Source organism: Scyliorhinus torazame, chromosome 23 (genome assembly GCF_047496885.1).
Source record: "Scyliorhinus torazame isolate Kashiwa2021f chromosome 23, sScyTor2.1, whole genome shotgun sequence".
Classification (NCBI taxonomy): Eukaryota; Metazoa; Chordata; class Chondrichthyes; order Carcharhiniformes; family Scyliorhinidae; genus Scyliorhinus; species Scyliorhinus torazame.
The window spans coordinates 25348245-25360550 of record NC_092729.1 but is presented as its reverse complement, the minus strand read 5'-3'; the positions used below and the strand labels follow the sequence as shown (position 1 = coordinate 25360550).

Genomic DNA, 12306 nt, shown 5'->3' with positions numbered 1-12306 from the left:
GACAGCAAATGTGGTCCCTTTGTTCAAAAAGTGGAGCAGAGACAACCCCGGCAACTATAGGCCGGTGAGCCTCACGTCTGTAGTGGGTAAAGTCTTGGAGGGGATTATAAGAGACAAGATTTATAATCATCTAGATAGGAATAATATGATCAGGGATAGTCAGCATGGCTTTGTGAAGGGTAGGTCATGCCTCACAAACCTTATTGAGTTCTTTGATAAGGTGACTGAACAGGTAGACGAGGGTAGAGCAGTTGATGTGGTGTATATGGATTTCAGCAAAGCGTTTGATAATGTTCCCCACGGTAGGCTATTGCAAAAAATACGGAGGCTGGGGATTGAGGGTGATTTAGAGATGTGGATCAGAAATTGGCTAGCTGAAAGAAGACAGAGGGTGGTGGTTGATGGGAAATGTTCAGAATGGAGTACAGTCACAAGTGGAGTACCACAAGGATCTGTTCTGGGGCCATTGCTGTTTGTCATTTTTATCAATGACCTAGAGGAAGGCGCAGAAGGGTGGGTGAGTAAATTTGCAGACGATACTAAAGTCGGTGGTGTTGTCGATAGTGTGGAAGGATGTAGCAGATTACAGAGGGATATAGATAAGCTGCAGAGCTGGGCCGAGAGGTGGCAAATGGAGTTTAATGTAGAGAAGTGTGAGGTGATTCACTTTGGAAGGAATAACAGGAATGCGGAATATTTGGCTAATGGTAAAGTTCTTGAAAGTGTGGATGAGCAGAGGGATCTAGGTGTCCATGTACATAGATCCCTGAAAGTTGCCACCCAGGTTGATAGGGTTGTGAAGAAGGCCTATGGAGTGTTGGCCTTTATTGGTAGAGGGATTGAGTTCCGGAGTCGGGAGGTCATGTTGCAGCTGTACAGAACTCTGGTACGGCCTCATTTGGAGTATTGCGTACAGTTCTGGTCACCGCATTATAGGAAGGACGTGGAGGCTTTGAAGCGGGTGCAGAGGAGATTTACCAGGATGTTGCCTGGTATGGAGGGATAATCTTATGAGGAAAGGCTGATGGACTTGAGGTTGTTTTCGTTGGAGAGAAGAAGGTTAAGAGGAGACTTAATAGAGGCATACAAAATGATCAGGGGGTTGGATAGGGTGGACAGTGAGAGCCTTCTCCCACGGATGGATATGGCTGGCACGAGGGGACATAACTTTAAACTGAGGGGTAATAGATATAGGACAGAGGTCCGAGGTAGGTTCTTTACGCAAAGAGTAGTGAGGCCGTGGAATGCCCTACCTGCTACAGTGGTGAACTCGCCAACATTGAGGGCATTTAAAGGTTTATTGGATAAACATATGGATGATAATGGCATAGTGTAGGTTGGATGGCTTTTGTTTCGGTGCAACATCGTGGGCCGAAGGGCCTGTACTGCGCTGTATTGTTCTATGTTCTATGTTAATAACCTCGTGCCAAACTCCAGTCCTCCCTTGGCACCCTGTAAACTCGTTCCCCAGACACGAACTGGATCCTTCTCATTGATATCCGCCTGAGCTGACAGAGACACTTCACCATCTTGATATCATATTTGACCCTAAGTTGATTTCTACCCCCATTAATGCATCATTGCTCAGACCAAATAAGTCAATCTCCATGACATCCGCTGACTCCGCCCCTGTCTCAGCCCACCTGTTTTTCCTGCCTCCGCACATGTGTATTTCAACTCTCACCCGGTGGAGAACACATCTGTCACACTGCATCAGAATGAATGTAACAGAATATCCGTTATCCTCAGCCCCAAAGCAACGTAAGGCCCATTAATGTCGGAGCTCCATTTTCTAAAACAAAATTGTGCTCCCCTAAACGAAAGCCAATGAATTGAAAACTGCCTGGATTAAAGAGGAAAATAATTATATTCCGGAACTCTCCATGTGTCATCCCTATCTGTGTTCTGTTCCGGAGCTCCTGAAACCCGCTGATCTCTCTACACTAATATAATTGTGGGCCCTAGAGCTCACTTAGACTTTCCATTGCCCTATAATGAGTTCCTGCAGCTGCATTGGACCCTGAGCTCTGGGATTCACCCCCTAAAACTCTCCGCTTGGGTCACTCCCCCTTGAAGACCTCCTTCTCGTCACAGTTTTTGCTAATCTCCAATGCCATCTCCATGCTCGGTGTTCAATGGATATTTTCTCCCGTGTAGCGTTTAGGACGAGTTACTGCAGTACTGCCACTGTATAAATAAAATAATGTTTGGTGAGGCCTTTGGATGGGAATAATATTGGTGGACAATTATGACCTTTGTCATGCACTAGACAGTGAGACTATTTCCCTTCATTTCTGCTCAGATGGCGTGAGAAAAATCTCAGGAGTAGAAGAAGCCCATTTCATGGGCGATTCTAACAAGCAATTACTCACTAGGTGAGTGTTTTAGATCTGCTGGAGCATCTGAGTCAGTTGTTAATTTCAGACATGAGGGTTATCGGTTTTGCAGTTTATTCGGTACTCCGAGGATAGGCCTCAATTGGACAGTGGAGCAGTTCGAAGACATGCAATGACATCTTTGAATGTGCTGTACATATACTTGGAATTGCAACTGCAAACATAAAATGAATACTCATATTTTACAGAACTTCAGCTGTTGCCAACTTGAACACGACATGCCTCCCTCGTCATCCTCCCCCGATGTGTGTGAATGGGTGACGTGTCAACAGAAAATACCGAATTTCCGGTCGCATTGACAATCTGGTCCTGCATTATCATTGTCAGTGTTGTAGCACGATGGGTTACAATATTCAGATCAATTACCATGAAAAAAAAAGGACTGAATAAACAGGACAAGAATTAGTCGTTCAAGGCAGTTAATGAAATTAGAGTGATATGTCGCCACTTACTTTGTGAAACGCTCCTTTCAATCAGGAAAATCACTGAAATTGAGAAAATAAGAATGAATAAAAGGAGCATCAAAACCATTCCTAGAATTCATGAAACAATGCCTGTTCCAATGCAGCGCCAAAGTGCCCGTTTCAGAGGCTTTGTTACTAAACACACATCCCGAATTCCCTGATGTCCAGGTATTCCTTTTTGACGGCAGGTAAGCATCTGATTTTATTTTCAGCTTTGCTGTTGACATGTCAGGACGTACATTTCAGTCAAGCAGCTCGCTGTGGAGAAAAAAGTCCCCCTTATGCCCGTTTGTTTCTTGTGCCAATCAGGTTCTATTGCGTGTCCTCTGGCTACCCACTATTCTGCACAGAAAGATGATTTATCCTTATGCAATCAATACATGTCGATTATGATTTTGAAAACTTGAGTTAAAGCTCATCTGGATGTTCGCTGCTCGGGGGAAGACAAGCCCAGCGGCTCCAACACTGTAGTGCGGATATTGGGGAATAAAAGACACTCGAGTGCCAGGGCCTGCAGTCGGAAAGATCGGGATAATTTTTCCCGGGGAAACAGTAAGCAAAGATTGGAACATTCCCCGACAAATTGCAATTGATCCACCGTCAAATACTAATTTTACATCTCAGTTAAGGAGTTTTTTTTCTAAATTAAATGTATTACCATGTCTTTAGATATAAGAAGACAAGCTGAGGGGACAGAGTTGCCATAGAGTTTTACAGGATACAGAGAGACCATTCGGTCCAGAGGTCCTGTCGCAGTCGTCTGGCACATATCTATTCTAATTCCATTTTCAGCAATTGGTCCCGAGACTTGTATGTTATGAAGTCCCAAGTGCTCACCTAAATACTTCTTCAATGTTGTGAGGATTCCCACCTCTTCCATCCTTCCAGGCAGTCAGTTTCAGATTCCCACCTTCCTCTGTGTTAATGTGGTATTCCCTCAAATTGCCTCGAAATGACATGTTCCTTACGTCATACCCCCTGGATATGTGCCCCTCTACTCGTGGGGAAAGTTCCTTCCTGTATACGCTCTCTATGTCGTCAATAATGTTGGGCTGGATCATTCTCTGTAATGTGTTTCTGTCTCTGCCTTTGTCGCAGTCTCTCTGTATGAGTCTGTCTTTGTGTGTTTGTGCCTGTACGTCTCCCAGTGTGAGATTTGGAATTACTAATTAATCGTGGAACACTTCTAATTTTCAGCAACATGTTCCAACCCTCGAGCACCATATTCTCGGAGAAACGTTTCCCAGCTTCAGACCTGTCTGTGCGTTTTTGTGCGTGTATCTCTATCTGCGTATCTGTCTCTGCCAGCCTGTGTGATTGCTGTTGTCTCGCTCTCGTTCTGTACATATAGCTCTATGAGTACATAAAAAGCAAGAGGGTAGCCAGGGAATGGGTTGACCCATTGAAGTACAGGGGAGGGAAACTATATGTGGAGCCAGAGGAATTGGGCGAGGTATTAAATGAATACTTTGCATCGTAAGAGAAGCAATTTCATTTCATTTCAATTGGCGGATGTTGAGTCTGGAGAAGGATGAGTAGATAGCCTGGGTCACATTGAGATACAAAACGACGAGGTGTTGGGCGTCTTGAAAAATATTAAGGTGGATACGCCCTCAGGCTCTGATGGGATCTACCCAAGAATTCTGAAGGAGGCAAGAGAGGAAATTGCTGAGCCCTTAACAGAAATCTTTAGATCCTCACTGTCTTCAGGTGATCTCCCGGAGGACTGAATAATAGCCAATGGTGTTCCTTTGTTTGAGAAGGGTAGCACTGATAATCCAGGCAACTACAGGCCGGTTAACATTACGTCAGTGGTAGGGAAATTACTGGATAGAATTCTTCGATACAGGATCTACTCCCATTTGGAAGCAAGGGGTCGTAATAGCGAGAGGCAGCACTGTTTTATGAAGGGGATGTCGTGTCTCAATACTTGATAGAGTTTTTCCAGGCGATCACAAAGATAACGGATGCAGGTAGGGCAATGGATGTTGTCTATATGGACTTCAGTAAGGCCTTTGACAAGGTCGCTCATGGCAGACTGGTACAAAAGGTGACTCACTCGGGATCAGAAGTGAGCTGGCAAGTTGGATACCGAACTGGCTAGGTCATAAAAGGCAGAGAGTAGCAATGGAAGGGTGCTTTTCTGATTGGAGGACTGTGACTAGTGGTGTTTCGCAGAGATCAGTGCTGGGACCTTTGCTGTTCATAGCATATATCAATAATTTGGAGGAAAATGTAACTGCTCTGATTAGTAAGTTTGCGGATGACACAAAGATTTCTGAAATTGCGGATAGCGATGAGGACTGTCAGAGGATACAGCAGGATTTAGATCATTTGGATACTTGGGCGGAGAGAAGGCAGATGGAGTTTAGTCCGGACAGATATGAGGTAATGCATTTTGGAAGGTCTAATACGGGTAGGGAGTTTACAGTGAATGGTAGAACCCTCGAGAGTATTGGTAGTCAGAGAGATCCAGGTGTACAGGTCCACAGGTCACGGAAAGGGGAAACACAGGTGGAAAAGGTAGTCAAGAAGTAATACGGCATGCTTGCCTTCATTAGCAGGGGCATTGAGTATAAAGATTGGCAAGTCATGTTGCAGCTGCGTGGAACCTTGGTTAGGACACACTTGGAGCGTAGTGTTCAATTCTGGTCGCCACACTACCAGAAGGATGTTGAGGCTTTGGAGAGGATGCAAACGAGATTTACCAGTATTTTGCCTGGTATAGGGGACATTAGCTTTGAGGAGCGGTTGAATAAACTCGGGTTGTTCTCACTGGAACGAAGGAGATTGAGCGGCGACCTGATTGAGGTCTACAGGGGCATAGACAGAGTGGATGGTCAGAGACTTTTTCCCAGGGTGGAGGGGTCAATTACTAGGGAGCGTAGGTGTACGGTGCGAGGATCAAGGTTTAGAGGAGATGTACGAGGCAACTTTTTTACACAGAGGGTAGTGGGTGCCTGGAACTCGCTGCCGGAGGAGGTGGTGGAAGCAGGGACGATAGTGACATTTAAGGGGCAACTTGCCAAATACATGAATAGGATGGGAATAGAGGGATACGGACCCACGAAGTGTAGAAGACCGTAGTTTAGTCAGGCAGCATGGTCGGCATGGGCTTGGAGGGCCGAATGGCCTGTTCTTGTGCTGTACTTTGCTTTGTCCTTTATTCTTTTTTATGAGTCTTTCTGTTTATCTGTCTCTGTTTGCGCTGATGTGTCTTTATATTTCAGTCTTTGTGACAGTCTATGTGCCTCTGTCTTTTTTGTGTGCTCATGGATGTGTCTGTGTGAGTCTGTGTGTTAGTTTCTGTCTTTATGTTTGCCCACCTCCACTTGTCCGTTTGTGTGTATCTTTGTTCCTTTGGCTATCTGGGTGAATGTTTCTCTGTGTTAGCCTTGTCTTTCTCTGCGTCATTTGTCTGTCTCTGTGTCTGCTACGATCTGTGCCTGTCCCTGTATACTTACCTCTATTTGTCTCTGCATTTCTGTGTGTCTGTCACGATCTGTGTGTCTGTCCGTGTGTGCTGCTTACCTCTTTGTCTCTGCCTTTCTGTGTGTCTGTCAGTATCTATGTGTCAGTCCCCGTGTGCTTACCTCTGTTTGTCTATGCCTTCCTGTGTGTCTGTCACTATCTGTGTGTCAGTCCCCGTGTGCTTACCTCTGTTTGTCTATGCCTTCCTGTGTGTCTGTCACTATCTGTGTGTTTGTCCCTGTGTGCTGTTTGATGTCTGTTCTCGTTTATTTACCACTCACTGTGTGACTGTCTCTCTGTGCTTGGCTGTCTCTGTGACCTTCTCTGGCTGCGTGCCTTGAGATATTGGTGTCAATGTGTCTGCATTTGTCTGGAAGAACCATGATGGAATGGTTACGGAAAGTGAGTTTCGGCTGCTAAAGTGAAGGATAAAAGCAAGACCAGAAAATAGTTTGCACATATGGATCCACACGTAATGTGTTCACTAAAAAACATTAATCTCCGCCGTCTGTACAGATTATTCAATTAGTTAAATCCAGGAGATGAAGCAGAACGTGCCGTTTAAATAATAAGAACCGAATATTGTTTCAATTTTCGGAATCTGGAATTAGTTTGTGCACTGTCCGAAACGCAACATGAAATCGATAAATGAAGAAACAGAAATATTAGTGGATAGAACATTTTAACTTCCGCCTGGGTGTATTTTAGTGACAGTCAGCGTTTGTAGCGGAAACAAGTGGTTTCAGATTAGAGATAGAGCTCCTCATACAAAATAAACTTAACCATTGAGAGTGGAAGCAATGGGCCATCGGAAGTCTTGTTTACTGACCCTGTTGAACAATGCTTGGTGAAAATCTCTGTCAAATATTTCGAAAAAATTAAACAGATAATTCTTGAATAAATGGGCGTCATAAATGTCGGATTGATAGACTGAACCCCCCTGCACTTATTTATCCAGACTGATCCATACCTGCACGAATCCAATTATGTTTAACATATTTCAATATTAATTAACTCTTAAATGTTCCACACATATCGCAGACTATGTTACCAGGCAGATATATTGCACTGTTCCGACGTGCTGGGGATTTTAGCGCCATGAAACTGAATAAAAAACATGGCAATATTATTCGACAAGGGGTTTAAGAGGAAATGAAAAGCTAAAGTAAGCATTCGTCACTTGGGGTAGCAGACAGAGAGAGAGAGAGAGAGACAGACAGACAGACAGATGGATACAGAATAACTGAGAGAGAGAAAGACAGAGTCAAACTTTGGAAGACTCCCACATGTCAGATGCACCTACTTGTGACAATAAAGTTTGTTATTATGACAGCTGTCACCCATCTGTACCGGGGGTGTGACCAGGTGTCTAGAACGCCTCTTTGTGATGCTTTTGTCACCTGAATGCTCCTCAATTGATCCAACTTCTGCTTCAACCGATTGAAGCGATCTGTGAGGATCTGCAATTGGGTATACATACTGCAGATACACTTGATTTGAACGCTTGAACTGTCAAGGATTCCCCACATTTCACAGGCGAAGCATTTTAGCCCGCTTCCTGACATTTCTAGCAGTAAGTAATCAACAAAAATATAAGTACTCATTATATTCTTGTTTTTAATAAATTTAGAGTACCCAATCATTTTGTTGCAATTAAGGGGCAATTTAGTATGGCCAATCCACCTGCCCTGCACATTTTCGGGTTGTGGGGGTGCAACAAACGTAAACACGGGGAGAATGAAACTCCGTACGGACAGTGACCCAGACCCGGGATCGAACCTTGGACCTCGGCGCTATGAAGCAGCACTCCTAACCACTGTACCACCGTGCTGCCCAACTTACTTATTACATTGTTATTAAATTAAGTTACAATTACCGATATGGTCCCTGGTGCTTGATTTCTACCATAGATATTGATTGATAAATGCAATAAACTCCACCCTCCAGTCTGTCGCGGTCAGGTCACAACTTCTCATCTCGGGTGGGCCCTTGTAAGTGATTTGTTTAGACGCGAAAATCCCCACGCTAAATTTGTGCCGTAACCGGAATAAGTCTACGCCCTCCGGTTTAGTTGTTCCTCTTCAGAAGCAAGTAGCTCTGATGTTGACTTTATTTAGATGTGGAAATTGAAGTGTATTAGGTTACTAACCTTGAATATATTTTGGAAGCTTTAGATAGTGCGATCAAGTTGTGTTTTTCAGTAATTTACAAACTGTATTAGTTGTCAATTGCAAAGAGGTTTCCTTAATATGAGTATGGTTAATTATGAGTTTAGATTAAAGTTTGTGTACCATAAAATACACCTATTGAGCAGTATTAGTAACCTTGGATGACTTGTCTGCGCTCATAGTCCCACCAATTGCAAATTCCAAATTGTTGGCAGCCTCCCACAGATCTCACACTATAGATTAGGTACCTATCATCTGACCTTGAGATCAGTGTTCCCATACATGAAGCTTTAAAGTGGCATGTAAAAGCGAATGAATATGTCAAAAAGTAATTTAAAACAATATAATAAATCCACTTTTTAAAAAGAAAAGCAGATTATTGGGAATTATAGGAATCTCACGGTGGATTGTCGGTGTCGATGATTGACTTTGTCCCCCTTGTGGGGGAGTCGAACTCAAAAGGCACTAATATCTGACTAAGACATCTCTCATTTTATACAGACATGGGGAGGTATTTATTCTTTCAGAGGGCAGTGAATCTGTGGAATTATTTACCGCCGATGTGTCCAACGGTTGGGTCGTGAAAAACATTCAGTGTTGAGATAGACAGATTTTTAATCAGTAATGGAATCGAGAGCTATGCGGAAAGAGCGGGAAGCGTGGTGTTGAGGATTATCACGTCAGCTCGGTCATGATCTAATTGAATGGCTCGATTAGCCGAATGGCCTACACCCGACCCTGTGGTCTTACCATAGAAATCATAGAATATAAAGTGCAGGAGGAGGCCAATCGACCCATCGAGTCTCCACCGGCCCTCGGGTAAGGGTACCCCACTTAAACCCACGCCTCCACCCTATGTCCGTAACCCAGCTCACCTTTTTGGACACTAAGGACAATTTATCTTGGCCCATCCGCCTCACCTGCACATCTTTGGACAGTGGGAGGAAACCGGAGCACCCGGAGGAAACCCACGCAGTCACGGGAACAACGTGCAGACCCCGCACAGACAGTGACCCAGCGGGGAATCGAACCTGGGACCCTGGAGCTGTGAAGCCACAGTGCTACCCACTGTGCTACCGTACTGCGCGTTATGAAAGAATAAATTCTGGAAAAAAAATTGACCGTCCGAGCAGTCACTTTTTTTGCGTCGAATTATGAAGGAACCACTTTCGGATGAGTCGGACAGTATCATAAAGGGTTACAGGCAGACTGCTCGATACTTCTGCCCGAGGACAGGGACTTTATTGGGTAGGGAGATATGACAATTTGAGGGCTTTCTCCTTGGTGCACAGCAAGATTAATTGGCGGTTATAGATGTTTGGTAAATAACCAGAGCTGTTGATTGGCTGAAAGAGCAGTGGTTATTTGCACTGGCATGTCATTGATAATCAGATAATTCTGATTGAAGTCTATTGAGAAAACAAGCGGGAGGTGGAGCGATTTGAGAACAGGATTGTATTCAGATATGTTTCCAAAGTTCTGAATGAGCTGGTGTGGGATATGACGTCATGTCCCTCTGAATATCCTATATCAGCCCGGTCTATTGGGAGTGGGCGTTCACGCGGAGGTATGTGAGTGACCACATCTTACACATGGATGGACCACGAGAAATAGCGCCAAAGGTTAAAGACAGTGGATTACCGTGCAATGACAAGTTATACCATGCATCGTTTTGTGGGGAAGCGATCTTAGCATGAACATTTCAATATATGCTACTGACCCTTTCTGTGTGTCTGTCTCAGTCTGTGACTCTGTGTTTGTCTATGTGGTGGTGTTTGTGCAGTGTGTCCAGGAAGCTTTTCTAACACAGTATGTAGATTGTCCGACCAGAGGAGGGGTAATATTAGATTTAGTACTTGGTAATGAACCAGGGCAAGTGATAGATTTCTTTGTGGGGGAGCATTTTGGAGAGAGTGACCACAATTCTGTGACTTTCACTTTAGTAATGGAGATGGATAGGTGCGTGCAACAGGGCAAGGTTTTCAATTGGGGGAAGGGTAAATACGACGTTGTCAGACAAGAATTGAAGTGCGTAAGTTGGGAACATAGGCTGGCAGGGAAGGACACAAGTGAAATGTGGAACTTGTTCGAGAAACAGGTACTACGTGTCCTTGATATGCATGTCCCTGTCAGGCAGAGAAGAGATGGTCAAGTGACGGAACCATGGTTGACAAGAGAGGTTGAATGTCTTGTTAAGAGGAAAAAGGAGACTTATGTAAGGCTGAGGAAACAAGGTTCAGACAGGGCGTTGGAGGGATACACGATAGCCAGGAGGGAACTGAAGAAAGGGATTAGGAGAGCTAAGAGAGGGCATGAACAATCTTTGGCGGGTAGGGTCAAGGAAAACCCCAAGGACTTTTACACATATGTGAGAAATATGCGAATGACTCGAGCGAGGGTAGGTCCGATCAAGGGCAGTAGCGGGAGATTGTGTATTGAATCTGAAGATATAGGAGAGGTCTTGAACGAGTACTTTTCTTCTGTATTTACAAATGAGAGGGGCCATATTGTTGGAGAGGACAGTGTGAAAGAGACTGGTAAGCTCGAGGAAATACTTGTTAGGAAGGACGATGTGTTGGGCAGTTTGAAAAACTTGAGGCTAGACAAGTCCCCCGGGCCTGACGGGATATATCCAAGGATTCTATGGGAAGCAAGAGATGAAATGGCAGAGCCGTTGGCAATGATCTTTTCGTCCTCACTGTCAACAGGGGTGGTACCAGGGGATTGGAGAGTGGCGAATGTCGTGCCCCTGTTCCAAAAAGGGAATAGGGATAACCCTGGAAATTACAGGCCAGTTAGTCTTACTTCGGTGGTACGCAAAGTAATGGAAATGGTACTGAAGGATAGGATTTCTGAGCATCAGGAAAGACACTGCTTGATTAGGGATAGTCAGCACGGATTTGTGAGGGGTAGGTCTTGCCTTACAAGTCTTATTGAATTCTTTGAGGAGGTGACCAAGCATGTGGATGAACGTAAAGCAGTGGATGTAGTGTACACGGATTTTAGTAAGGCATTTGATAACGTTCCCCATGGTAGGCTTCTGCAGAATGTTAGGAGGCATAGGATAGTTGGAAATTTGGCCAGTTGGATAACGAACTGGCTAACCGATAGAAGTCAGAGAGTAGTGGTGGATGGGAAATATTCAGCCTGCATCCCAGTTACCAGTGGTGTACCGCAGTGATCAGTTCTCGGTCCTCTGCTGTTTGTGATTTTCATTAATGACTTGGATGAGGGAGTTGAAGGGCGGGCCAGTAAATGTGCAGACTATACGAAGATTGGTGGAGTTGTGGATAGTGAGGAGGGCTGTTGTCGGCTGCAAAGAGACATAGATAGGATGCAGAGCTGGGCTGAGAAGTGGAAGATGGAGTTTAACTCTGAAAAGTGTGAGGTTGTCCATTTTGGAAGGACAAATATGAATGCGGAAAACAGGGTTAACGGTAGAGTTCTTGACAATGTGGAGGAGCAGAGCGATCATGGGGTCTATGTTCATACATCTTTGAAAGTTGCCACTCCAGTGGATAGAGCTGTGAAGAAGGCCTATGGTGTGCTCGCGTCATTAACGGAGCGATTTAATTTAAGAGCCGTGAGGTGATGATGCAGCTGTACAAAACTTTAGTAAAAGAATATTCAGTTAGCACCTCTCCTATCTCATCGGACTGCACGCACAACTTCCCACTACGTCCTTGAGTGGCCCTACTCTTACCCCAGTCATTCTTTTATTCCTGACATGTCTATAGAAAGTTTTAGGGTTATCCTTGATCCTACCTGCCAAAGACTTCTCATGTTCCCTCCTGGCTCTTCTGAGCT

The 12306-nt window shown here is 44.6% G+C and overlaps 1 protein-coding gene across 1 annotated transcript in view; it reads right to left on the bottom strand.

Annotated features, from left to right (window-relative positions):
• LOC140399541 (uncharacterized) overlaps positions 1 to 12306 on the bottom strand; it is a 36125-nt gene that overhangs the window by 8871 nt on the left and 14948 nt on the right. Inside the window, exon 2 of the mRNA XM_072489083.1 lies at positions 2849 to 2881. Coding sequence (XP_072345184.1) covers positions 2849 to 2881 — 33 coding nt within the window. The remainder of the gene's footprint in view (positions 1 to 2848; positions 2882 to 12306) is intronic.